General features: G+C 40.9%; 1 protein-coding gene across 1 annotated transcript; it reads right to left on the bottom strand.

Moving 5' to 3' along the window:
- Positions 1-10054: 10054 nt before the first annotated feature.
- Positions 10055-22954, bottom strand: sh3glb1a (SH3-domain GRB2-like endophilin B1a). Its single transcript, XM_010891174.4, has 9 exons — positions 22647-22954; positions 20727-20868; positions 19071-19199; positions 18313-18446; positions 17540-17632; positions 13490-13579; positions 12214-12314; positions 11891-12119; positions 10055-11716 (listed from the first exon to the last, which is right to left on the bottom strand). The coding sequence occupies exons 1-9, from the start codon at positions 22707-22709 to the stop codon at positions 11609-11611; spliced, it is 1089 nt and encodes a 362-aa protein (XP_010889476.1). The 5' UTR covers positions 22710-22954; the 3' UTR covers positions 10055-11608.
- Between the last annotated feature and the right edge of the window lie 4739 nt (positions 22955-27693).

The raw sequence follows: 27693 nt of genomic DNA, 5'->3' as shown, positions 1-27693 counted from the left end.
GGGGTTATGTGATTAAAAGTGTGTTCGTTCAACAGCTGCCGTTTATGCAGATGTAATTTATTTTTCCACCAGTTTTGTTCCTCCTAAGCTGGTCTTCATAATTGAACCTGTGGCACCTTAAAAATTGATTGAATGAAATGTACATTGAATTAAACCATTAGGTTTGGGTTGATTAACTATTTTTGATTAATTCACTTACAGGAAATGGCTAATCAAAGGTTGCCGACTCCATTTTGTTAAAGCCATAATTCTTTAATTCCCTGCATCCTTAGCACTGTGTATGAATTTGAAATTACATTTCTCCAGCCCAATCATGAGGTATATTTATAATTTTCCTACTGCTGAATATTACTTTATAGCAAAAGTTATTATTTTGCAGTGTCACGCCTGAGGATTCCTCACACTGAAGGTACTCTGTGAGCCAGGAGAAACTATGAACCAAACTTAGGCTAAATTTAACTAAATGTTTGGGTTACAAACCTTAGCTTTCTTTACCCAGACATAATAAAAAAAGATTAATATGTCAAAAGGACAACTGGGCAATGCAAAACATTTAGTTTATATTGGCCTTTAAATCCTTAAATGTTCCTATTTTTCATTATTTGAACCTCATTTGGTCCTTAAAGCTCAGTGTGATTGTGTAAGCATAAATATTCATAAACATTCACCGTAACTGGCTGAATGCACTGGCCCACCCCCTTACCCAGAAAGACAGTAATTCACAGAAGTATTAGAAGTAAGCCAAATGTTTCATCCCTACTAAACAAGCTACATTTCCAAAAATACATTTAAAAAAACTCAATACACAATAAGGGAAGTATCATCATTTACTACATTTGAAAATAATATTTCAACTTTTAGGCAATCTCATGTTTCACTGGACTGAGTCTTTAGGGAACAGTCCATGCAGTAAGCATAGGCTTAGAGTCTTCAGTTAAATTGCACTGAAGTGACTGAGCGACAACATCTATGTCAGGATCTAATTGGAAATTACTCCATGAACTGTCATATCCACATTTGTAGTAATACGACATTATACAGGCAGGTGGAGGGAAAACATACTCAACATGTAATAAACATAGTGTACAGCTCTGGAAGGAATGAAGGGACCACTGCATTCCTTTCCAAAAAAGTCCAAAAGGAAGGTTGTGAGTGAGGAACAGAAGGGTTAAAATTAAGAGACCACTGCAAACTGAGCGCTTCTGTTCCTCACTCAAAACTTTCCTTTTGGACTTAACGGTGCAGTGGTCCGTTAATTCTTATAAGCTGTTACTATATACTGTTACTCTTTACTATTACTGTTAACTACTATCAGCCACCTAGGAGTAAATCTGCTGCCAACACAGCAGGCAATTAACATAGACATATTTATGAGTTCGTAAACAAACATACAATTAATAACTATGATTAGGCATTTCAAAACAGGCATGAAAATTTAGAAGGCTCTACCGAGGGATATTAGGGTTCCTTTGTGAAGATTTTAAGGTGAGGACCCTGGGAAAAAAAGTATATATTTATTTAGTGATGAAAACAAAATGTGTATATATATGTTATTCAATGTAAATGCAAAAAGATTGATCGTTTAAAATATTGGAGAGCTTCAAGATAAACTTTGGGAATTAGAGTTTATGGATGAATTATGTATATGCGTATATGTATACTATTAAAAAACTAGGCCCTGGCAATATATGTTGTGTGTGTGTATCAGTGCTGGACCCTGCCATCAGGGTGGCAAGCAGCGCTGGATGTGTTTGTGGAGCTGTGGAGTGCAAAGCGTCATACCCAGAATGTAACCAGAATACCACTGTGGTAATGCTGTGGCTGTAGGTCATGGTGGTTGGAACAGAGAGAGAAAGAGAAACCAAATTAAAGTACGGCATCTGAGAAGCCTCCAGCTAAAGCTGCTTTCGGGAGGTCTCCCTCTCTTTTCATAAACATACCCTTTACGTAGCTAACTGAACGTAGTTTGTGTCAGATTAAAATACATTTTAAGAAGAAGCATGCTATCACGGCTTACTGGGTGAATTCCTAAATGATCTATGACGTCATCTATTCTGTATAATCCGCTGCACTTTGTTACTAAAATCAAAACTCGAAATGACAAATTTATAAAGAAATATTTTAAGTTGAGTTCTATATGAAGCTTTGACCTTCCTCAGTGCCTTCGAGCATTTGATCATATGATGAAAAGTAACAGAACTGCTATAGATGTTGTGTTACAGCCCAGCCACCAACATGCATCTAGCACTTAATCCAACAATGCTATTGGCCATATCCTAAAATGATTATTTGTTCACAGTCTTCTCCACTGTGAAAGTCAAAATGTTGCTGTGTTTACCAGGTCATATAAATTACTACTGAACGGTTCATAACACACCCACATCAGAGAAAATATAGCACATGCATCCTCAGAAATATAAAAAATTTTCTGTGCGCTGGTGAATATAGCCACAGATGGTTTTCACATCAGATGTGCAGGGCAATAATGACATGTATTTCCAAGAGCCCTTGTGAAGTATGCTAATCAACTACTGGTGGAAACTTCTGCATTCATTTCATCTGTCTGTGTCTCTACTCTTTCCTCTGGTGTTTTTCTCTCTATATCACACCCTGCCTCCATCCTCTCCATTTTCTTAGGCTCTGTTCTGGCATTGTTTTGGTTGACTATACTGTCATCTATTAAATTGACTGTACTACTGTATAATCTAGTTTGAACTTATTTGAACAGAAACACAGTTTTTAAACCGATCAAAATGTATTAAGGGAACATTTAAAGCACATTTAAATCGGGTCTCGATTATCTAAATATATTAAAGATCAAAGTCTTTACCGTACACTTTGTAATTTGTTGAGAACAAAAGGGCTTAACAACAGTCAATAGAAACCAAAATCACCAACCGATTGAGGTCTGGATTCAAACTTGAAATCACAGGCTGTTCCAACTTTGCATGAATTTCATCACAGCAATTCAGTAGTGTATATGGCCCCCACATGCCTGTATGCACTTCTGACAACATCTGGGCATGCTCCTGGATGGTGTCCTGGGGGATCTCCTCCCAGACCTGGATCAACGCATCAGTGAGCTCCTGGACAGTCTGTGGTGCTACTTGACAACATCAGATGCACCAATACATAACGTCCCAGAGGTTCTCAATTGGATTCAGGTCTGGGGAATGTGAGGGCCAATCAATGGCATCAGTGCCTTCGTCAACCAGGAACTGCCTACACACTCTGCCCACATGAAGCCGGGCATTGTCCTGCACCAGGAGGAACCCAGGGCCCACTGCACCAGCATAAGGTCTGACGATGGGTCTGAGGATGTCATCCTTGTACCTAACAGCAGTCAGGGTACCATTGGCTAGCACGTGGATGTCTGTGCAACCCTCCAAGGATATGCCTCCCCAAACCATCACTGACCCACCGCCAAACCGGTCATGCTGGATGATGTTGCAGGCAGCATAATGTTCACCACGGCGTCTCCAGACTCTTTCATGTCTGTCACAGTGTTAACCTGCTCTCATCTGTGAAGAGAACGGGTTGCCAGTGGAGGATCTGCCAATTCTGGTGTTCTATGGCAAATTCCAATCGAGCTGCACGGTGCTGGGCTGTGAGCCACCTTCATGGAGTCTGTTTCTGACAATTTGGGCAGAAACATGCACACCAGTAGCCCGATGGAGGTCGTTTTGTAGGGCTCCGGCAGTGCTCCTCCTGATCCTCCTTGCACAAACGAACAGATACTGGTCCTGTTGCCTGGTTGATGCCCTTCTACAGCCCTGTCCAGCTTTCCCTGTGTAACGACCCGTCTCCTGGTATCTCCTCCATGCTCTTGAGACTGTACTGGGAGGCAGCAAACTTTCTTGCGACGGCATGTATGGATGTGCCATCCCGGAGGAGCTGAACTACCTGTGGAACCTGAATGGGCTGCAGGTTCCGCCTCATCCTACCAGTAGTGACCAGGACACTAGCAAAATGCAAAACTAGAGAACAATCAGTCAGGAAGGATAAGGAGAGAGTAATTGTCTGTGGCCACCACCTGCAAAAACATTCCCTTTTTGCGGATTGTCTTGTTGTTGCCTCTCCAGTGCACCTGTTGTTACTTTCATTTGCACCAAAACAGGTGACACTGATTCACAATCGCTTATGCTTCCTCATAGGATGGATTGATATCCCTGAAGTTGAATTGACTCAGTGCTACACTGTGATGATTACGTGTTCCCTTAATTTTTTTGAGCAGGTATTTCTAAGAATAATAATAATTTATTAGATTTACAGACAATTCCGATTATCAGTGACTAATTTACGTAATACTTTGGCTAGCTAGCTAGCACACACTCAACATTTACCAACAGGAGGAGAAAATGTCACCAGATTTTAAAATAACAATGTAACGCACCCCGCTAAAATGAACGGGAAGCTAGTGAGTTAAGCGCGACATCATGCGTGCCATTTCCCCGCCACTGTTGTAGGACTACTTGACTTTGGTAATGACAGGTAAATCACATTTGGGCTGAGTATGCCTGTGTGAAAGAGAATCACTGTCAGCACCATTCTTAACAGGCCGTCGAAACACCTCCATTATGGTGCTGCATTTGGCAGCATCTGCTTCAAAAGGCCGTTGTTGTTTTTCTCTTATTTTCTCAGCACCACCTTTCCACTTCCATTATAACAACAAATGTATTTTAAGAAAAGCAGCGAATACAACAACAAAAAAAAAAACGTAACATATTGACCATTCCTGTCCTGCAAAAATGTTGGACAAATTCACTTATACACGGGGTCACTCCTCTTTCAGTATTGAAATATTGAAATATCCATGTGAGTAGACCATTGAGCGCCTGAGAGATAGAAACAGGAAGAGAGAATGTTGAAGTCAGGCTGAGTAGGCCACAAAATTCTGACCATCCTGGGGAAAATTGCACATAACGAGCGGCTGCTGGGTAGAAGTATTTGTCTGCAAATCACTTGGGGCTGAGCAAGTGTCAGTGGGATAAGCACACAGTGCTGAGGCAAATATTTGGGACATTTCAGGGACAAAATACATTTAATTAATTTGAATCACTGGCACAGCAAACTGTGCTTGTTTGACAGTGGGTATAACAGATGTACAGTAAAAGGCCTGAGTAACCCATATCTTCCTATCAAGCATTCTGCCCATAATTTAAAATGTCCCTTTGCAGAGAAGCATACATTTGGAGTCGTGTCAAACATTCCCTGACACAATATCCTATAAAAAGATATATTTTTTCCCTGTCATCACACCTTTTGAATGGGCATCTCTTTATTGTCTTTTCCTTAATATAAAATTGTCTAAATCTGTACTGTACTATACGATTGTACAGTTGATTTTACATTACCAACATTATTTTAAAACAACGAGTAACCCATTTGTATCAATATATCACTCAACATTACATTTATGTATTTTCTTCCTAAAATAGTAACAAAACAAATATTCCATTAATATCCAAGCCAACTGGTCATTCATTCTTTTTGCACTGTTATTGTTCTTCTGTTTTTTGTCCAATCAATATGAGATGATATAGGAATTGGCAGTCAGGCAATGTTGACCGTCCTTGATAATACATTTAGCACATCATCTGGCTAGCCATGCGTGTAGATTCACACAATATGCTGTGGCCGGACCATTTTATGTATAATGGCAGTTATTTTAATCATGACGCTGATTTATTTCAATCCATTTAATGACTAGATGAGTCCGGACAAGCTCAATTCCTCCCTGCCTTTTTAAGTCACTCCAGTGCACCGCTAAATGCAATTATACCAAAGTGCAAACTTAAAAAAGATACAACAAAACAATTATTTCTTGAAGATTTCAACTAAGCAATAGTCCAGGCAGGTTGCTGTGTTGTTTTTCTATCTGGCGGAAGCTGTGAAAGTGGAACCTTGGGTTGCTTGTGTACATGGCCACACATGCTCATTTTTGGCAAGGAACTGCAATATTCTGGACCCCTACCCTCTGCATGTGAGCGTGAGTAACGAGAAGTAACACCGGATGTTGATAGGTTGCAAACTGCTCTACTTCCTCTTAACCCTCTCCTCTCTTATCTCAACCACACGCTGGAAGACTGCACAAATAAAGAAGGGACATAGTGTTTGCTTCAACCATTAGGTTGTATTTGTCTTGGTCAAAAATGACACCCTAATCTTTACGTAGTGCACTCCTTTTTCCTAAGTCACATATGACTCTGGTCAGTGGCCTAACTACATCATCCTCAGCCTTTGCCCTAAGTACACTGAGTCAAAACATTATGACCACTCACAGGTGAAGTGAATAATATTGATCAATGTCTGGGTAGATTAGATGGTAAGTGAACTCTCAGTTCTCATAGTCAACGTGTGGGATGCAGTGAAAAATAGGCAGAGCTGAGCGACTTTCACAAAGGCCAAATTGTCATGGCCAGACGACTGGGTCAGAGCATCTCTGAAACGACAAGGCTTGTGGGGTGCTCCCGGTCAGCAGTGGTGAGAAGCCACCGACAGTGGTCCGAGGAAGAGCAAACTACAGACCTATAATGGCTGCCCGAGGCTCATTGATGTGCAAGGGCAACAAAAGCTATCCCGTCTGGTCCGAACTGACAGAAGGTCTACTGTGTCACAGGTCGCAGGAAATGTTAATGATGGTTATGGGAGGAATGTGTCACAACACACAATGCATTGCACCCTGGTGCGTATGGGGCTGCGCAGCCACAGACCTGTCAGGGTGCCCGTGGCCCCTGTGACCACCGTTGAAAGCGCCTTCAATGGGCATGCGAGTGCTGGAACTGGGCCTTGGAGCAGTGGAAGGTCACCTGTATGATGAGTCTTGTTTTCTTTTATGTGTGGGCCATGTGTATGTGCGTGCCATTTACCTGGGAAAATGATGGCACCAGGAATGCCCGTGAGAAGACCACAAGCCGGTGGAGGGAGTGGGATCCTCTGGGCAATGTTTTGCTGGGAAACCCTGGGCGTTCATGCGGACGTCAATTTATTATACGTGCCACGTACCTAAACATCGTTGCAGACCAGGTACACCCATTCATGGCAACGGCATTCCCTGATGGCAGTGGCCTTTTTCAACAGGATAATGTACCCTGCCACACTGCACGCATTGTTCGGAAATGGTTGGATGAACGTGATGAAGAGTTTGTCTTGGCCTGGCCTCCAAATCCCCCAGATCTCAATCCGATTGAGCGTCCGTGGGATGTGCTGGACCAACAAGTCTGATCCACTGCGACTCCACCTCACAACTTGCCGGACTTGAAGGGTCTGCTGCTAATGTCTTGGTGTCTATAACCACAGGAAACCAGGGGCTTCGTAGAGTCCGTGCCTCGTTGGGACTGCACTGTTTTGGCGGCGCGTGGAGGACCAACAGCATGTTAGGCAGGTGGTCATTATGTTTTGGCTCATCAGGGTAGTTTCACAGGGCACCCTAGCCAAAATGTCCATTAGGCTGAGTTCAGGCAACAGAGCAGAAGGCACAATGTGGAGTTACTGGCAGTTTATGTTCACAATGTGAAATATTATAGACAAGTCTTTGTGTCTGCAGACAACATTGTGTAACAGTGTCTCCAACACAATGGCCTCTAGAATGATTGTCCACCTTGGTAAAGATTATCAAACATGTCTTGTTTTCTCTGCTTGATCTTACCCGCAAGATATTAACAAATTCTAACCTTTAGTTGAGGTAAAAATCAATGAATGAATATTTTTCTCAAATGATTTGTGTCATAATTCTTAGTACTCCTGGGAATTCTTATGAACCAAATCTAAAAGAAGTATCCTCCCACTGACATATTTTTTGTTCAAGTTCATGTGCGTTAGTCATAATGAACCCTTAAGTGGTCATTCATGACTTCCTGTTTCACTGGGGCGGCACACATGACTCTGATCAAAATGGGAAAGGACAGAAAATCCAAAAATGAAATGAGACCAAAGGTGGCTGACCTTCATTAATTAGCCAATGGCTACAAATCTAATAGCTACAGAGATGTAAGTACAAACCTTCAGGGCAATCTGTGATAAAGCTGCCTGGACGAGTACCCAAAGAGTATTTGCCTCCATGCACAGTGAGGATGGCTTGAGAGGTATTCTGCAAATATCACTGTTGGAGAATTGCAGAAGTTGGTTTAATCTTGGCTTCAACCAAGTCTCCTAAACCACAATTTGACGTCACTTACATCACACCTCCCAGACCCCAAGTACAAATACATAGATGGTTTGAGTAAAAATACAATTGAAATTGAATTACCTTTTCTTTCTTTTTTTTGACAAAAACAAAGATTCTTAGAAATTGACCCAGATTTAGCATCTGTCCTACTACCTTTACTCTGTCTAGCTTGCTAACATTAATCTGAACACTGGCTGAGGATACTGAAGTTCTTATGAATGTCTACTGGATGTTTATCTGACTAAATAAAGTATAACTGACTTCTTACATCACATAGGTACAGCAGATCTTGAGGCCTGGTATGTGCAATGCCAAAATGGTGGGTTTGATTTCCATTGGGGTTTAGCAGTCTCTCTGGAATGGAGTGCCTGCTGAATGACTTACATGTAAAACATTTTTTTTTATTATAGATTATTTTCATATTTTAGAGATGCACAGTAGCAGAAAGAAAATGCATCAAGTGTATTATATTACACACGAAGACAAAAATGCAACAAATTATTTTTGACTTAACATAGACATGCTACCAAAAAGAATGTACAGAAACTATGACAAAAGTTGATATCACCCATGTTTTATAAAAATACATACATCTAAAGAGGAAGTAGAATATTTTAAGCATGCGTTCTCTTTCAGTCTCTGCCATCTTCTCGAAACAATGTTAAGGTTACAACCTTTTCCTTAATAATGTGGTCAAATTAACAATAGTAGAAAGACTTGCAGGAAAGAGATTGTGTGAAAGGCAAATTTGTGATGAAGGTATTTATTTAACCAGAGGGCTAGAGTGATTTACCATTAAATCCAACAGTTTAGATGTCAATGGTACAAATGTTGTACTTAAACTGCTTCTCAAGTAGATTGTTTTCAATGTAGAAAATATGAGGTTTGATCTTAAATCCAGAGTATCATCCTAAAAAAATTAATTAAAAAAAGCTGGTTACAATTTCTATTTAATTCCCAGAAACAAAAAACGATTACAATAACGGATACTTAAGGCACAATCCTTATTATACTTCATAATTACATTTTATTTTAGACAAAATATTAACGTGGAACTGCAAATAGCTGGATTTTTGATGGCCACAGTCTATGGCACATTATAAAAAAATACAAAATGTTACATCATATTGCATATTATATTCTTCAGTTGTACGCTTTATTCAACACTTGAACACTAAATTATTATTTTAAAAAACGCCATGTTAGGATGTTATGGGCATACAATCATCTCAGTGACGAATATTTTGCTTTGAAGAAACTGAATAATTTCTGGTATTGCCTCTAGCTTGTATCTAGGTTCAGGTTCAGGAGCGACAATGCATGTGTGTTGAGACTCTTTGGACTTTTTATAATTTTGGAAAGGCGTTTGCTCTATCTTATCTTATTATTTCGTTAGCAAGCGAAAGAGCGTTGGCGCAAGCGAAAGAGCTACGTCGATCACAGAACCCCTTCGAATCAACTGTGATTTTACTGGAGAAAAGCATTCAGTTTGAAAAATAATGTTCCAGCACAAGTTATATTTTTACAAATATTTATTGATTCCACGGAATGTACCTGATGAGTAGACCATGTCATTATAAATTATACATTGCTGTCCAAACTTTTCTCATCTCCTTTCCTTGATTACCTTTGACCTTTTGTAAAATCCAGTCAAGAGAACCGATACAAAAGACACAAGTGTCCTCTCATCGGTTTCTCCATGGAGTGGAACCTCTAATTGTATCATCGAATGCATTTAAATGAGGCAAAGAGCGAAAAAGAAAATAATTGAGATTAACACTATGTAGTCACAGAACAGTCACATTATTGCCCTCTAGTGGCAAACATGAAATGACACTAACGTTAACAACTTCAGATGTTATGACCAATAAAAACAAAACACTAAAGCAAATTGTTCTTACTTTATTTCATCATATTGCATATATTCTTTACAGTTCTATGATGATAGTTTAACAAATTCCAATAAGCAGCAACAAGCCATTGTATAATTGACCCCCCGACCCCCATAGAGGTGCATGTGTTATGTGAATGTTTGAGGTCATAGGTTTAACAGGGAACGTGGTTGGATACTCACTACATGTTAGTAAAGAAAACTGAAGACCGCCTCTTGCTTTCCATTAAGGCACTGTTACCCATCAAAGTACTGTAAACAAAAGTATTGTAAGCAAAAACACAAGGAGCAAGGACATTTGAACTGGTTTTTCATTTAAGGGCATAATCAAATCAGAATCGGTAATCCTAACAGATGAAACTCCTTCACGTTCTACTACTGAAAGTTTTTAAAAAAGCATTGTGGCTTACCTAAAGATTCTGTGATACTTAAAGTTCATAAAATACTCCAATGTTCCTGGTGAAATTGTTGGCCCGTTTACCAGATCATGTAGATGAAACATTGATTATATTTGGACATTAAAGAGGATTGTTAGAAATATTTTCTCATTGACAAATACTTTATTGTGTAGTTAAAGTACAGGCATTTGTAACTAACACTGACCATACTCTACCCCAGATATTCATCTCCCGATGTCTTCAATAGAAAGTTTTTAAGTAGCACAGAAAACCGTAATGCAATGTCAAACCTTTCCCATTCTGACTGCACACTGTAAATCAAATGGAATTTTCCAGGAAGGTTTTGGAATCCTGAATGTCATAATGGTTCAACTGAAGAAGGTTGTCAATTTCACATGGCACTGGAATTGACACATAGGCAACCAATAGCTAAACCAACAATGACACAAAGGCCATAAAATCCAACTTTAAAAAAAATATATCTTGATTTCCAGTCATTCTAAGCAAATTCAAGTGCTTTTTGTTATGTTGCAAAAACTAAAGAAAACATGCCTACTAGCATTTCAACCCTATAACAAATTGAGACAAAACTGGCAATGAGAATCCTTTCAAAAAGCACTTTAAGATCATCCAAGTTAAGTATATTGTAAACAAAAGGATTGAATGTAAAAATGGCACGTATTGAAGAAGGTTAGCATTTGTCATAAGCTTAGTTGTGGAGGCAGCTCTACTCCAATGGCAGAAACAATGTGACTGGGGAAGGATCAAGGCGAAGCTTCCTGCGGAACTAGATCAAGAGAAATGCTAACCTGCCAAATGCAATGAAGACTGCATTGAGAGCAAAACAGAGACATCGAAGCGGCTTGTATAAACATATTTCCATACATGGCAGGGATAGGATCAGTTCAGTTAATCCATCCAACTAACTGATATTCAATTCAAGATTTTTCATTTTCTGAGAGTTTTGTATGGATTTAGAATTGTCTTGATGAACTGAATAGACAAAATCAGCTCCCATCCCCTAATATACAGTATAAATAGGAGATCCCACTGCCACTTCACCAGGGGCAGGTTGGCTTTCTCCATCATTATAATATAAACTGTGAATCTGCTACTCTAGGATTTTCTCCCACCGACAGCTTTCAGTTAATCTCAGTTCAACAGTTCCAGATAGGTGATGGGCACTTTTCCTTTCTGGCTGCCCCTCTCGCCCATCAGCCAATCAGAGTCCATACCTGGGACACTGCTCACCATAATGACCTGTACCAAAAAGGAAAAAACATCAAATACAGCCATTTGAGTCAGCTGGTAGCAACAATCGAATGGAACAATGGAAAAGAGCAGAGGGGGAGACAGAGCTAACAGACAGACAGACAGGCATGACCACACAATACAGGAGCTTTGGAAAGGGTTCAAAGGTCCTACATTACCCACCTCATCAGCAAGCAGGGAGAGCTCACTGCTGCCTGCAGCGTCATAGTCGTACAGGACGCGGGCCTTGCGGCTGCCACTTGAGCTCCGCAGTTCACTGAAGCCTGTGGAGCCCCGACCAGCGGAGGGACTTGGCAGGGAGGCAGACACTGCGATGGTGGGCACGGAGATACTGGCCCCCCCCGAACAACCGGCCGACTGGTTGTTGTTGGAGGAAAATGTAGACGGGAAGCTGAGAAGTGGAGAGAAGCACCGTTGGTAAAAAAAAAAAAAAGGCGACATATCGTGCCAACACAGAAGAACAAAACGTCCCACTCAGAACATACCTGCCAAGCTGTTTCTGAAGGTCTACCATGTACTGGTAAGACTGGGCATAGTATATTGTCTGGGCCTCCACAAAATCATTCAGACAGCGGAGGTGATGTGCCTATTGTGTGAAAAGGGGGAAGAGAGGGGAGGAAGGGGGTCAGAGGGGGAGAGAGAGACAGCTGTGTCCACCTAACAGGAAAACTCATCTGTAGCACCAACAGGCCTTTAGGAACCCCAAAAAAAGCTGCATTGTTGGCACAGTAAATGACCCTTTCGAGTAGAGACAGCGACTAGATCATGCTTGGGTCTTAAGGTCATGGCCTAGGAAGACAGATGACACCTTGGTCAATGTAGGGCACCAACTATCCTCAATGTCAATTTCTGCTTGCTCATTTTCCTGCTTGTGGATCTTGAGTTAATTACATTTTACCTGCTCTGCAAATTGGGACAATACCTCTGCCTCTCCCAAGTTGTATTGGGGGAGAATCAATGGAACAACTTTGCCAACGAGACATAACATTTTTGCAACAGACATTTTAATACAGAGGATCGTGACCCATGTTCACTTAGAAAAGGAATCAAGGCAAATGCAATTCCACCAAGTTACCCAGTTCAACCTGTGAAGCCAGATTGTAAGTAATACCTCTGACTGTTATGTTATAATAAACAAAGTACACATTGCCTGGATATTCTGGGCAAGGGTTGGGGATTAACGCGTTGACCATCACCGACGTGACTGTCCAAGGTGAATATTAAAGACGAAACAGGTAACTTGCTAACTAGCGAATACTAACTTTTGTTCACTATGTGTCCAATTTTTTCTGAACAAACGCGTGTATTGACCAGTAAACACAGGATGTACCGGTTTATTTGAAACGAGAATTATATAGTGAAAATTCTAACTTTATTAGTTTGGAGTGTTTTAGAGTAGTTTTCCGCTTGCAATGCAGCTTTGCGATAGGGGTACGTACAGTTTCCATTCATGAATTTGTACGATGCTAATGCTAATTATTAACTTAGAGCTGAATAATGGATTGTTTCCAAAAATGACTATGTGCCTGAAGGACCAACTGGTGGTAATGGGACTGTAACCGAAATATGATTTTTGGATGAACGATCCCTTTAAAAGAAGTGCCCCAGTTTGAATCCTTCTTGTTGGTTCTTGAGTTGATGACATAAAGCACGGCCTTAATCACACATGAAATCGTGGAGACAAAACGACAGGAAAAAGAAGGTGCACCATCATGGGAATAGTGTGACGGACTCCGAGAGGTCGGATGAGAGGCTACGTACGTGGGTGCTGCTGACACCCTCCAGGAGCAGCCTGGTGATCTCAGCCTGTCTGTCAAACTCACTCTGCGACATCCTCAGGTCCTGCTCTGCCTGGGGGGAGAGAACACACAGCGTCGGCAGCAGACACAAACACCTTTCAGAGCTAGAGATTCAACTAAATACTTCAACAACACAGTATTTGCTTTGGGAAGCCTAGAACGTTGGATCATGAACCAGTGTGTCAAGCCTGGGTCAAAGGACGTTTCTGAACTTTTATTACAAGCCCATTTTAAAAATGTAAACAACAGAGAGAGAGAGAGAGAGAGAGAAAGACTGACAGACATGAGATACACACCAACAGCTGTAAACCATGTGGCCAGCAGGAGGTAGTGGTCAGTTCAAACATTCCACCCACTTCCTGTGGTCACATCTGTTACATAGCAGTGTGAAAAAGCAACAAGGGTTCTATTAGATACACAGCTGCAGCATCACAACCCACTACATGGAGACCATTAACAGTCCTTCGGTTTTTTTATTGAAGCTATCAAGGTTCTGGAAACGAACGTCAGAAAATATGTGTGCATTTTTTCCAAAACTAAACAGCAAAAAAAAGACAACCTGCTGTCCTTAGTGTCTTGTGTGTGTCTGCTCATCACAGCAGAATAACAGAGACGTAAACACACGGTCACAGTGCCTGTCAGTGTGTTAGTATTCACAAACTGACCAACCAACTGTACCCAAACCACACGACACAATTCCACGACAATGTCAAGCTTCTCTTCATGTTGGCAACGTCCTTCAGGGAAATAGCCAAAAGCTGTACTAACATTTTGCTGGACCCTCATATAGTACAAATACACTATGCTAGGCTAAATGTAGCTTTAAAAAAGGGGCAATAAGGGATTGGTGCCACATTGTTACATTCCTCAAGCCCCCATAATAATCAAAGCTATTTACCCCAAAAAATTTAGAGTTGACTGACCATTGCGTTGTTCGAATCCCAGACTCCCCTCTCAATGTGAAACTTATTTTTATTTTTTTTTCACAAAATGGGTTATTATTGTGCAATCCTCTGCAGGACGTGGTCAGTCAGCCAAATTAGCTGACCAGTCACACTTTTACCAACAATGCTAAAAGGAGGAACTGTGGCCTGCTAAGAAAAACTAGTGTCAAACCGGTGTCAGACCTGTGCTCCGTGGCCATGCAAATGCTTGACTATAAAAAGTTAGCGCTATTTAGCATGTCTCTCTCGTTTTAACTTTTAGTTTGGTCGTTTTAATGACCAGATCTCTTTTATTGAGTAGCACACGGAGGCTCTAACGTGAATTGATGTTGGGATTTGGTTAACACGCTACATGTGACAGTTCATTTACCATATACTTTCTTAGTTTTAACAGAACATACATTTAAACGTCAGGGAAGTTTGTCCGTTTGTGCCATCCCTAATACCTACCTGAAGTTGTCTATTCAGTTAAAATGCTGCCATGTAATATTACCAGTAAACCAATTGTTCCTTGTTCCATTTTGGCCAATCGTGGCTTCTGTTAAGAAGAATGTAAAAGAGATCGCCAGTCAACAATAAAGAAAATTGTACATCAATTCCTGTGCCGACACTTGAATGATTTCACTCCTTTCCTGACAGAATGCAGCAGGCCCGGCAGGAGTCCAGTTCCTGTGTCAACCGCTAATGCAGACACTACAGTGTCACACCATATAATTAGGGGCCCTCTTTACTATACATGGGTCTTATTCCCCTGTAAGACATTCCTTATAAGAACAACCTTGGTTCAAGCAGGATGTGACATCCAGTTGTCTTGTAGAAAAGGCTAGAACTTTGTGCTGCAAAGTACAATAGTACGCATGTCCTTGGCAGAGGATAATCAGTATTGCACTGCACACCTACACTAAGTATTCCACAGACCACCCTGTAGTTTCAATTAGAGCTGCACAACGAGTCAAACTTGACATTGGGCTACATTTATATCAGGACAGACCGCAATATATTCAGATCTTATTGTTGTCTGTTTAAAAAGGTAAAACACAGTCAACCGACTGCTTGCCACTTTGCTTTTCAATCGTCATATTTCTAGGATTCCAGCAGTTCACAAAATAGTTTGGATCTAAATGGCATAAGAATTGCAGGCGCAGTATATTTTGTGCAGAAATCACAATTAGATTTGCAAGTCATGCAACCCTAGTTTCAGTGATACAGGCCGACACACGTGATTCACCTTGAAGAAAAGGCAACTGACCTTCAGCCATGTGACCGGCAGGTCACTGAACATGAGATCGGATTAAACGGACTGAGCAGAAAACAGAACAAGGAGAGGACCACCGGGCTAAAGGAGTCCAACAGGAGAAAGACAAGGGGGGGGAGAGGTGTAGATAGAGAGGTCTAGGGGGGAGGAACCATAGAGGAAGATGAGTTCCTGAGAAACTGGGATGAGGAACTGGCCCCTGTCAAAGTGAGCCATGTGACACTGTGTGTCGGTCATGAGAGGAAAGGTGTAGCCAATGTGAATACCAAAACACAGTGTGCCAATCTAGTGACTGTTGTGGGTCAGGAAACTAAACCAGTCACATGACATCCAGATAACTTTGACCCTACAGAGAGTGCCTCTTGATTAGTTTCTTCTGGCAAGGTTTTTTTGTTTTCGGAAAGGATTAGGGACAGCTGGGCATTTTTTATTAATACAATTTGTCCAAAACAAACTATCAAGTATTTCGATTAACTTGCGAGTCCGCAATAATGAGCAGAACATCTCCCTCTGTATCAAATCAAACCCAGGCAAACCATTTTAAAAAACACATTTACATATAATCTTTCCTCATAATCAGAAGGAATTTTGTGATTTTAGGGACCAGTCCAGTTGAACTATAGGGGGTGCTTAATATTTGTGGGCACCAAGCCCATTGGCCTTTCTATGTGTATATAATATAACATCACCATGGTGTCTCAAACAAACATTTTGGTCTACCAGGCACTGTGGCAGGTTGCTAGATAAAGAAATCTAATCTAACTTTGGTGACTGTGTCTCTTGACAAAAACTGTAGATGTGACAAAAATGTCAGCCACCGCTAAAATCTGACTAATAATAGCAGTTGCCGTTTAAACTACTCTGAAATAACACAAAGTCTGTAAACAAATCAATATCAAAAACCGAGGTGAGGAAATATTCTTCAGCCCAGCTCTTCTATATTTGAGCACTCTCCTATTTCTGGTAGCCTACAAGCAGCCTGGCTGCAACGGCATGCTGTTAAACAAAATAAAACCCAGCTTTAAACAAACGGCAGAAATCCTTTGAACACAGCTATGGCAGATTCTGTGTGTTGCAAATTGCAACGTGCATATTCATTCTTCAGACAAGGTGATAGAACATGGGCATGAGAAACTTAACACAAAGGAAAAGTGCTGACAAACGCTGGACAACAGACAATAGATAAGACGTGGTGGCCGTTACAGATAGATCCCACATACCCTGTCCACACCTACTGCTAGGAACTGTCCATATGACTGTCATAGATTATGTTGATATACCCATGGACCATAGGGGAGGTTGGAACAAACCATACAAGCGTTCCATGTAGAATAAACCTTTCTTATTGGAGGATAATAGACTGTGTAATGGTTGGCTACGATCCCTGACCGCCTACTATGTGTATTAGCATAAAAGACTATGTTAACTTCGTAATTATTGGAGAACTATGGAAGATCAACATCTTGGACTCGTGCTAAATAAAGATTCTCCCCTGACTACGGGTTGCATTCATTTTGTTCATTGATAAAAAATGGACAGAATCTAACAAAGTGTTACCATCCGCTACCGAGCTCTGGGAATCCAATGTTTGAGAATGTTAACTGGTAAAATGTGCAGGCACACACACAACACACAGAGATCTTTTGACAAAAAACAGACTGTAAGAGCTACCAACTTGCAGTTGAATTCAATTAGCCCATGCAATCGCATTAATCGGTGCTAAAGAAACTTGTGCAGTCTAGATTCTCCTTGTCCCGGACAAAATGACAAGCTTTAATATCAAGCCCTGGGTGCAGTAAATCAGACTACTCACCACTGCTCTAGCATCGCCCACTCTGGCTTTCTTTAGTCGGGTTTTTGCGGCGTCCAGATCTAAGCGCTTTACCTGCAGAAGCTTCCGTTCTTTCTGAACACAGAACACAAACAAACAATGAAAGGTTAGATCACAAACTGAATTCAGACATTTGGAATCAAAACGTTTGGCCTTGATAAGACTGTTGATGCCTACGGTATTACCCATGAATCTAAAACAAGTCATCAACAGGGACTAAGTTGAATACATTCTGTTTATTGAACAAATTATGCAGAACTTAGTTAATCTTCAAATATTCTCATTACAGGGTCGATTGATGGACTCTTTGGCCAAGGATTGTGTCTGGCAGTACAAGTGTACTGGGGCCAACAAGCTTCAATCAAATCTGCATGTGAATTATACAATCATGGACATGTCTAGTCTGGTTGACACCCACTCAGTCCTCCTGATTGCAGAGTCTGGAAAGTTCTTTTGATGTTGTCAGCAGTAATTCTAAATGCCTCGATAATGAAGGGAATGTGTTCAGATTGTTGGATAAACCCTTTACCATCTGAACCAAAAACTTTTGAGTGAATATCACCTGAGTCATAACAGTCAGGGAAGGACATGGCTTCTCTGCAAAAAAATATATCAGCTAAGGCCAATTATTCTTAGGACTAAGAAAACTGATTCAACTAATCTACTAATCAAGTTTGTTAGTGGTCAAGCAAAAACAAAAAAACAAACAAATCTGCATAACTTCAGAAATACCAGCTCTTCCCGTCGACACTCACCAGGATGGTTTTGTAGTCGCCTTCTAGAAAGTTCCGGAACGGTGTAAGAAAGTTAACGGCAGCACTCTGGATGAACTCTCTTTCAGCTCCTCCAATCTGTTTCTCTGTCTCGCCACATTTTATAAGAGCGTTTCCTGTAGGCACAGGTCAACCAGTGAGTGGAAAATATTTAACCACACACAGACAGTTCCAGGAGGACACAAACCCAACACGTAAGCTGCTAGTTTTACTTTTCTTTTGGGAAGATGGTGACAGATAACATTTCATTGTTGTTCGAGACATAGACCAAATTGTACAGTCCTTGAAAATAAGTTCCCAAATCAACCCAATCTGTGTTTTTAAACCAAGGACTAGCTTAACTATTGTGCAAAATATGTTTACACAGGAAACTCCACAGGATATCGGGTTTTGCAGCAATCCGTTTTCTTAACAGACAATTCTACCCAAATGCACATAAGGTCTGATGGAATGATTCATAAAACATGCCCGTTATTAGCCAAAAGTTATTCCCAGCCTGCCAGGCGGTAGCTTAGTCGGCTTATTTTACAAACCAATGATCTCCCACTTGTACAAGCAAACACCATTCGCTATTTTTGAATGTTGCTGTGGGACAGCTGAGCGTGCAGTATAGCCGAGTAGTCTTATTTTGCACTGACTGCATAATGGACCCGTCTGGTTACTTTCAGCCCAGCTCATTTGAAGACCAATCTGCATGTTGTTTGCAAATTACAGGATTTCAACAGGTTCAGGATGCTCACCGTAGGCTGTTCCTGGCCCAAACTCATTGCCGGATTCTATCATGGACTGACCAAGCGTCTCATGGTTGTTCATCCGCGAGGGGACCTTTTTCTCCAGTTTCTCGTACAGAAATTCCTCTATTCTGACATCTGAAAATTGTTTAAAGAAAATTCAATTAGAGAGAAAGGAGAGTCACGAGGCAGCAGGACAGAGGAGAAACCCCGTGCTTTATGAGCTGACAGTCAGTTAACAGCATAATCTCCCAGCCATATCCAAGTCTGCCATCTACAAATATATTTATTGGGTTTAATGAGCTGCCTGACCTTCACAAGACCATGCACTAAAGTCATTTTGACAGCGCCAACTACAGAAGTGTGTTGTGCTTTGTGTGGTGTTGGGCCTAGGCCTAACCCTGCAGCAAGCTGTCCGACCCAGCACCAAGGCCTAACCCTGCAGCAGGCTGTCCGACCCAGCACCAAGGCCTAACCCTGCAGCAGGCTGTCCGACCCAGCACCAAGGCCTAACCCTGCAGCAGGCTGTCCGACCCAGCACCAAGGCCTAACCCTGCAGCAGGCTGTCCGACCCAGCACCAAGGCCTAACCCTGCAGCAAGCTGTCCGACCCAGCACCAAGGCCTAACCCTGCAGCAGGCTGTCCGACCCAGCACCAAGGCCTAACCCTGCAGCAGGCTGTCCGACCCAGCACCAAGGCCTAACCCTGCAGCAGGCTGTCCGACCCAGCACCAAGGCCTAACCCTGCAGCAGGCTGTCCGACCCAGCACCAAGGCCTAACCCTGCAGCAGGCTGTCCGACCCAGCACCAAGGCCTAACCCTGCAGCAGGCTGTCCGACCCAGCACCAAGGCCTAACCCTGCAGCAGGCTGTCCGACCCAGCACCACGGTGTGAAGTCAAACAAGTGTCCACAGCTGAGCTCACAGTCACACAGACCCCCTACTGCTATTTCAGTCAATACCCATGAAGAGCACAGCGCGGTTGCTTTGAGGTATTGGCAATGTGTAGCCTAGGCTTAGAATTTATAGACGTTATTCGCATCCAAACGCAGCTCAAAAGCCCAACAACAGATGCCAGGCCTTTAACCTAGGCTAACCTAACTGTCTGGGGCCTTCTTTACTTAGGAGAAACAGGCCATTCAGCCAGTTGTTATTCCTACAACCTGTTTAATGCACATCTGTGTATACTAGATTTCCTCCTGCCGTGATACGTTTTGGGCTACAAATTCAAACAATAATGCTAAATAAAAATAGCACTGTTTACTCTGCAGCATTGTTAACAGCTGAAGTAGGTTAATCGACAGGTCGGTTGAATCCCTTTGAGGGGTGAATTTGTACTGCATTCATGGCTATGTTGCATGCAGTACATACCACTCTACATTGCCATGACAGGATCATCTTGTAAGGCTACTTCACTTTGCAACACCATTTCAAGTTCAACAGTGAAGTTGAATGGAGCTGATTATGGGGGTTAAATCATTTTACCAGGAAAACAATGTTATCAGCATCCCTTGTCCATGCTTTACCCAAAAAGGAAAAGTTATATATAAATTACCATTTCAATACCAGCACTTCATAATAAGCAGTAAAGACACTTAATGTGCCCTACGGTTTAAAATACAGCCAGCCAGCCAGATTACATTGTCAGTTAACATCTAAAGTCTTACTTGGGTTTGGCTGTAGTAGAACCTCGGTCTGCTTCAAGATCCTCTCTGTATTTTGCTTGGTGGATTCTGCTCTGCATAGCAGGTTCTCCAGATGAGCATCCAACTCTGTCTTTTCAGCTTGCCCAAGCTTTTCCTCTGTAAACTGACAAGGAAAAATGACAGGGTGAATCTTTACAGAAGCTATCTGATTAGCTAAACAACAATAAAGGCTTTTGACAAACACACATGTTACTGACTTATTAACCTTGACCAAGTTTTTTAGCAAGCTATTATACCTAGCTTATCCAACAACCAGTGTGTATGAAGTGGCTTGAGCCTTCATCAACACCCTCTATCTTCCCATTTATCCCACTGTAGGACCGCAAGCATGGGTTTGGAAATTTGATTCTGTGTTAATTGCCAAAGCAATATCGCTGTACAATATATGTTGTACCTTCGCTCGCAATTCCAAAACCAAGTACGTTAAAGTAGCATTCGCTGGCTATGAATGTTTCAGCCACTGGGTTGAAAAACTTTGCTTTTAGTATCTATTTTTAAAAAGACCCAAAAACTACTCTAACCACAAACCTTGTGGTCCGTGTTGTCCATTCAAATAACAGACAAGTAATGTGATCTTTTAACGAATGCATAATTTGTTCAATAACTGATCACCTGACTTGTACCTGCTCAGACCACAATGCAGTATGGACTGAGTAGTTGGTAGTCCCACTAATGCTGAGATACACAAAGAGAATGATGAAGAATACATCCCTATACATTAAACATCATAATAGAGTCTATGAGAGCATGGACAAATGCCACAGATGGACAGAGAACCAGATAGCCTATCATAATTTCCACCTCCAACGAGGAAAGGAAGCCCAGTGTGTTCAAGCAGTGGATGCCTATGGAGCGTGAAGGAACTGAGACAATTTTCTGCCAATTTTCAGATTGATGAAACATCTGTACATCAATAAAGTTCTCTGTTCCTAAAACTAAAATGTGTTGTAATAAGCGATTAAAATGGTGGTTAGGAGTGCAGAGTTAACTGAATGATTTCACATAAGCACTTCTGTAAGTATAGCCATTGCTTAACAATATTGCTCAATAGGATGAGACAAGCTCATGTTTGGCTCTGCCCAACCTCTTTCCTAGGTTCGGCCCATTCAGACTCACTAGCCTCCTATTAGAAACAGCTTGTTGGTTACCCTGATAAAATTATATTTTGACTACTTTGGCATAGTCATTGAAGGCTTACACCATTTCAATGAATTCATCTGGATGAGGCTTCCAACCGATTCCTTCTGAAGAACCAGTGTGACATGACTCCAACAGGCTCAGCCAATAAAATTGCAAGTTCCACCCAAGTGACTACATTAAAATGGTGGATGCTTTAAACGGCCTCTAAAACTGTTTATAAGAACTACAATCATTGTTCACCAAGGAGATGGCACAGACTACGTATTCAACGTTCAATGTACAAACTAATTGTGGCCATGTTAGTTCAGAAACCATAACCCGGAAAGAGGGGCGCGGCCCGTAGCAGCCTACACAGACGTGCTGAGTTTGCTTTTCATAACTTTCCGTTAACAGACCTTTATTTACCTGGGAAGTGCACCAAATAAAGTTAGGAATGTAGCTAGAATTAGACGCATCATTATTTATTTTCTAATGAAAAAAAAAATCCAAATGAACTATGTGGGTAGTTAGCTATGCGCTACAGTATCTGCCAGGCCCTAAACAGCATCGGAGTTTCCAAAGTTCATGAGAGCCTCTCAACGTTGTTAGCTAGCTAGCTAGTCAAATATGCGTTACTAACCGTAGTAGTAATTATTAGGACAACCTTTAGACGGCAAACTAACATTAGCACAAACTACGTATTTGACGTTAACTATTTTAGTTAACAATTTTCCACAGAGAAAATGAGAAATGTAAACTTACTTGAACCGCACGACTAAATAAAGTACCAGCGTCGGCTGCTAACCTTTTGACGTTGAAATCCATATTTAGTACTGTGTAGTACTGGTCTGTAGATTAAATTTACGCTATGCTCGAAAGCAGTCCAATTAGTTATCCATATAGAGGAATGGCAAATAGTTTTAAACAATATTTCTCTTGCTACGTAAGTTTCTTCTGGCTTGATTTTTGAGAAGCAGATGAGAATTCAGTGTTTTAGGGAGTTTTCCCGATTGTCGAAGTGTAGCGTTCGTAGGCGGGGATGAATCGTCTTGTTGTCAAATATTTGTTTCAAAACTTTTTTGTACCACTAGGGGTCAGATTTGCCTCAGAGTTCGGCTGTTGCCTTCAATGCCTTTGGCGTCCCAATATTCTTCTGTTGGTCACGTGTACACCTTTTACAACTTCTTAAAAACAACATTTATATTGTGTAAATAGGGCATGTGGGACTTTCCACCATATTTCTTTTATTTCTTTGCAGATTATTGAAGGGGTGCGAAGGAGAAATAATTGGAACAAAGCTCTTTATCTGGGACCAGCAAAAAAAGGTTTTGAGCTGAACTATTGCAAGAGTACATTTTCTGTATTACTTCTAGCACTGACTTTGCTGATAGCTACTTTAATTAGTAAAGTGTACCTCCTACTTGTTTGTGTGGTTGTCCCACCTAGTTATCTTCGTATTTATGCCTTAACTGTAAATCAAATTGGAAAATAACGTCTGCTAAAGGACAAAACAATGTACACGTAAAGGCACTGTGGCAATGCATTGGGTGAATACACTTGATAGGCATCATGCTTCAGCCATATATCTTTGAACAATCAAGACCAGTGCTTGAAGTGAAATGTTAAAGGGGCCAGTGATGTACTGGGGCCAGTGATGTATTGTACAGGTTGATTGATCAACACTGGCTTACCAAATGAATAGACAGTTGCATTGGCCTCAATATCTACCATCAGGAGTAAGCAGGCTATGTGGAAAATGACACGTTGATCATGCTATGTAGAGTCTGTTTCTCATTGTGAGTCTGGTCTAGGCTGAAGTCGGCGGTTTTGTTTGCCCTTTCATCTTTTACAGTGTTTGTGTTGTGGAATACAAAACTCATACACGTATTGTACACGCTCACATCTTTGTTTTTTCCATCCTTGTTGGGACTTAACCCATACTTATCCCTGTTCCTTATTCCTTATAGCCCTAAACCTAACCAAAACCTTTACTATAATCTTAACCTAACTATAACCTTAACTCCATTAACTGAACCTTTATTCCTGAACTTAACCTAACTCTAACACCTAACCAGTAATATATAAACCTAAATGTAACCCCAATTCTGACACTGTGATCAGCTGTTCCTTTCCTACACTGTAAGCTAGAGATGTTTTCCCTAGTGGAGGTTTTTGATTCTAGTATCTTTGTGAGGACCTCAGGTCCCCACATGTTCACCCAGACTTTGATCCCACACCCACCCCTGTGGGTGGACTTCTTCTATATAGGCAGGGTCTCTTTTATGACACAATGGTTCAGCAGAGGCTTCCTGCCAGACAGCTGATAAAGCACAATGTTTTCACTATGGCCATGCCAGGAATACAGGAAGGAGAAGCTCCACAAGATAAGTTTTCATGGAAATAAACCTCTCTGTGTTGCTGGAAATGTTACTAGTATTGGCATAGACTACATAGTGGTCCCAACTCTATTCTTTGACTCTGTTATGGTTTGATTTTGAATACCATTGAGCCTGCTTCAGATGGTGGATATTGAAAACTAGTCGAAATGGACACTTCACATTCACGTACAAGCCCAGGTATAGATTTAGGTGTCCCCTGAAAAAATAAGTACCACGCAATTGAATCTACCACCGTTTTACAGCCAACTCTAGCAACTGTACAGCCAGTAGGAGCTATGCCCAAAGAGATTGCTGTTTTAGCTGAACAGAGCTGGAGGGGAAACAGCCTCCAACCCATTTGAGAGACCATGATGTCTACCCCCACACAGCCTGATCTCATGAGAGATCATCCACGCAACCATTTGTGGCAGCCTACCTGGTTGAACATTTCCAATGAAAACCCCCTTTTTCATCACAGCTTATGGAGATTCTAAAACACAAGGCTCTTCACCAGTCTCTGGAAGATGCCTCACATAGGAGGTACCCCGGGGATCAGAGTGATGCTCTGTTAAATCTCTCATATTGTCCTAGTCATTTAATTAAAAAGAATGCTGGATCGTTCTTCATATCAGTCATCTCAAAGCAGTGGGAGTGGATGAAGCCGAGTCCCACCAGAGGGACTGAGTGACACACAAGCTGCTTCTTTAAGGAAGCTTTGGAAGCCAGTGAATACAGGATGGTGATGCTTAACAGTTTAAGCATCCTGAACGGATCCCATCAATACATTTTTTTTTTTACAGAAAGTGCACATATGATAACTTCACACAATGGAGGATTACTTTTGGATTACAATCTACACACCTTTGAGACCACCAAACCTGATAATTACAGCACTAATTCCCCACCAAACCTACATGCCACAGATGACTGAGCTGGCAATGCACAAGAGGAAGGTGAAGCTACACAGCCTGCACTACCAATTATTTTGTTGGCAATTGTCACTGGTTGGAGAAAATCATTTGCAAACTAATGCAAAGGCTTCAATCACAGGAGAACGTGAAAGACTGCTGTGCCTTTACTCTCACTGAAATATGGCCTGATGAAAAATGCTCCTGACAAAGCTTTAGAACCTGGTGTACCTGGAGGTCCAGAATGTTGCAAGGTAATACCCACTCTACCTGTTGAGAGAATGAAGCTGCATTTATTCAACCACAAGATCAAACTTAAAATGGCCACTACTAAAATATCACCAACATGTATCACGCCACATTAAAGGAAAAACAAATACTGTGTGATGCGTACAGAGGTATCCCTCAACCTCTATTTGGCCAATCAGTTCAGATCTCCCAGTTCCTCTTCCATGCCTATAAACAGCAACTCAGTTGAGAGCCACCCACAGTTAAGACATTGAGTTGGTGGGGAGATAAAGTGAGTGCCAATTTACTATTTATCCTACCATTTCCACAGTTATGACTTTCATATGCGCATGTCTAATTACAAAACTGAAGCATTGTCAATTAATTGCCACAAAACTTGAGGCAACCGATGAGATGTTGATTCCAGCACAGATAGAAAAAGTATTTTTCTATTGCAGGCAACTTTGTAATCTACAATATAATCGATGATGTTAAAAGGTATAATGTTTAGCTGTTTTTTGAGAGCGATATAATGTGAGAGTTATACTTTACAGGGCCAACTAAGAGAAGTTACTTAGGCTATGTTGGATGTATCCTGGAAATATGTAGCTGATTCTTGCATAATTATAAACGAAAAATGAAGGAAGATTTTTGCCATTTATTTTGATTGTGGATTCAATTCCAGTGCCTTTTATATGCCATTACATGAAAGGAACATTTAACACTTGTAAGTGTCATGTATTTCTGTTGACTTAAAATAGGCATTTGCTTTCAAAACACTTTAAATGACACAAGCATACTGGACTCCAAATGGACAGTATCCTATTTGAAATATCAGACGTGCTCCAGGCCTAAGGGGTTTATAATTCTGAAATGCTACCGTGCAGTGGGCATTTTAGTGGTATTTCTCTCTCAAGGCTTTGTCCCTGCTCTAAACATATACTGTACGTTACAACAAGACTCAGAGCTTGAGTTGTAACCTGGAAACTCTGTGCTTACTAACTGCAAGTAGAGCATCAAAAGAAATATTGTCTAATTCTCTGTCATAGCAGAAATGCTTTGAAGCAGTAGATGGATCCGACTTGGAAAAACACCTTTAAGGTCTGGTTACAATTATCTCTGATATAGCCTGTTACCTGCTGTGGCACCTCCTGGGTAAGTGGAAGCGGGTGAGAGGGATCAAATGACTTCCTCTCATTACTCCCTCCCTCACACACCTTTCTCTTTTTACTATTTTTGTGGGACCCTAAACATTATTACCATTCAAAGTCTCAAACTCTAAATCCCCAAAAATTATAATTTTATTCTACTCCTACCCCAACTGTAAGTTCTACCCTTATCCTTAAGCAGAAAATATTATTTTACTCAACACATTTTCCTTGTTTTACTATCTTTTCAAGGGGTTTTGGTCTCAGGAATGTAAAACCTGGACACACACACACAAATTGTGAAATACAAATAAATATAATGAGTTTTAAGATCTTTCTTAAAAATGTCCAGGTTTTTGGAGGATGGAATGTCCAAGATTTCTCTGGATCATTTTGTCAGGTTTTACTATCTTTATTAGGACTTTTGGATCCCACAAGAATAGTAAAACCAGGATCAAACACCCACATACACACACACATAACAGCAACAATGTGATTATGTACAATTTGACCAGTAAAAAAATTGGCACAAACTGATGCTCTTCATGATAACTGGCCTGTGTAGTGCTGCCTGAGATGATTGTTTAGTAGTAACATACAATAAGATACCTAGTGAAATATTTAACATATTTAAAAGATACTGTCAACAAGAAAGTCAAATAGGCAGACACTAATTTAAGCAACCTGAAAAGGAAATTAGTATGATATTAACACACTCTATGTGCCATCAAAATTGTGAATTTCCTCAAGTGATGCAAATACAAGTGTTTTTTAACATTTAATTGGTAGAAACTCTTCAGAATTCATAGCGATTTCCAGTCTTTAGAAGCAACTATTGTTTTACAATCTCAAAAAGACTAGATAGCTAGGGGTTTTTGTCGTTAAATATTTCTGTGTTGCAAGTGTATATCTGAAACACCTGCTATCATTCATAGTTATCTAGGGAGACATGTCTAGCAGTGGATTGACTCATTAAAAATACATGATTTTAGATTTCAATTCTGTTCTAACTACTTTAGCCATGGCCTGTAGATAAAAAGCAACATTGCTTTCTTAAGTCATACCAATCATATAAATAACTCTTACTGAACGATAGTACAGAATCTATGAAATCACATCTGGTAAGTCTGTCGAAAGTATTTCAGTC

Source organism: Esox lucius, chromosome 21 (genome assembly GCF_011004845.1).
Source record: "Esox lucius isolate fEsoLuc1 chromosome 21, fEsoLuc1.pri, whole genome shotgun sequence".
Lineage (NCBI taxonomy): Eukaryota > Metazoa > Chordata > Actinopteri > Esociformes > Esocidae > Esox > Esox lucius.
The sequence above is the reverse complement of the archived record's forward strand: the minus strand, read 5'-3'. Positions and strand labels throughout refer to the sequence as shown.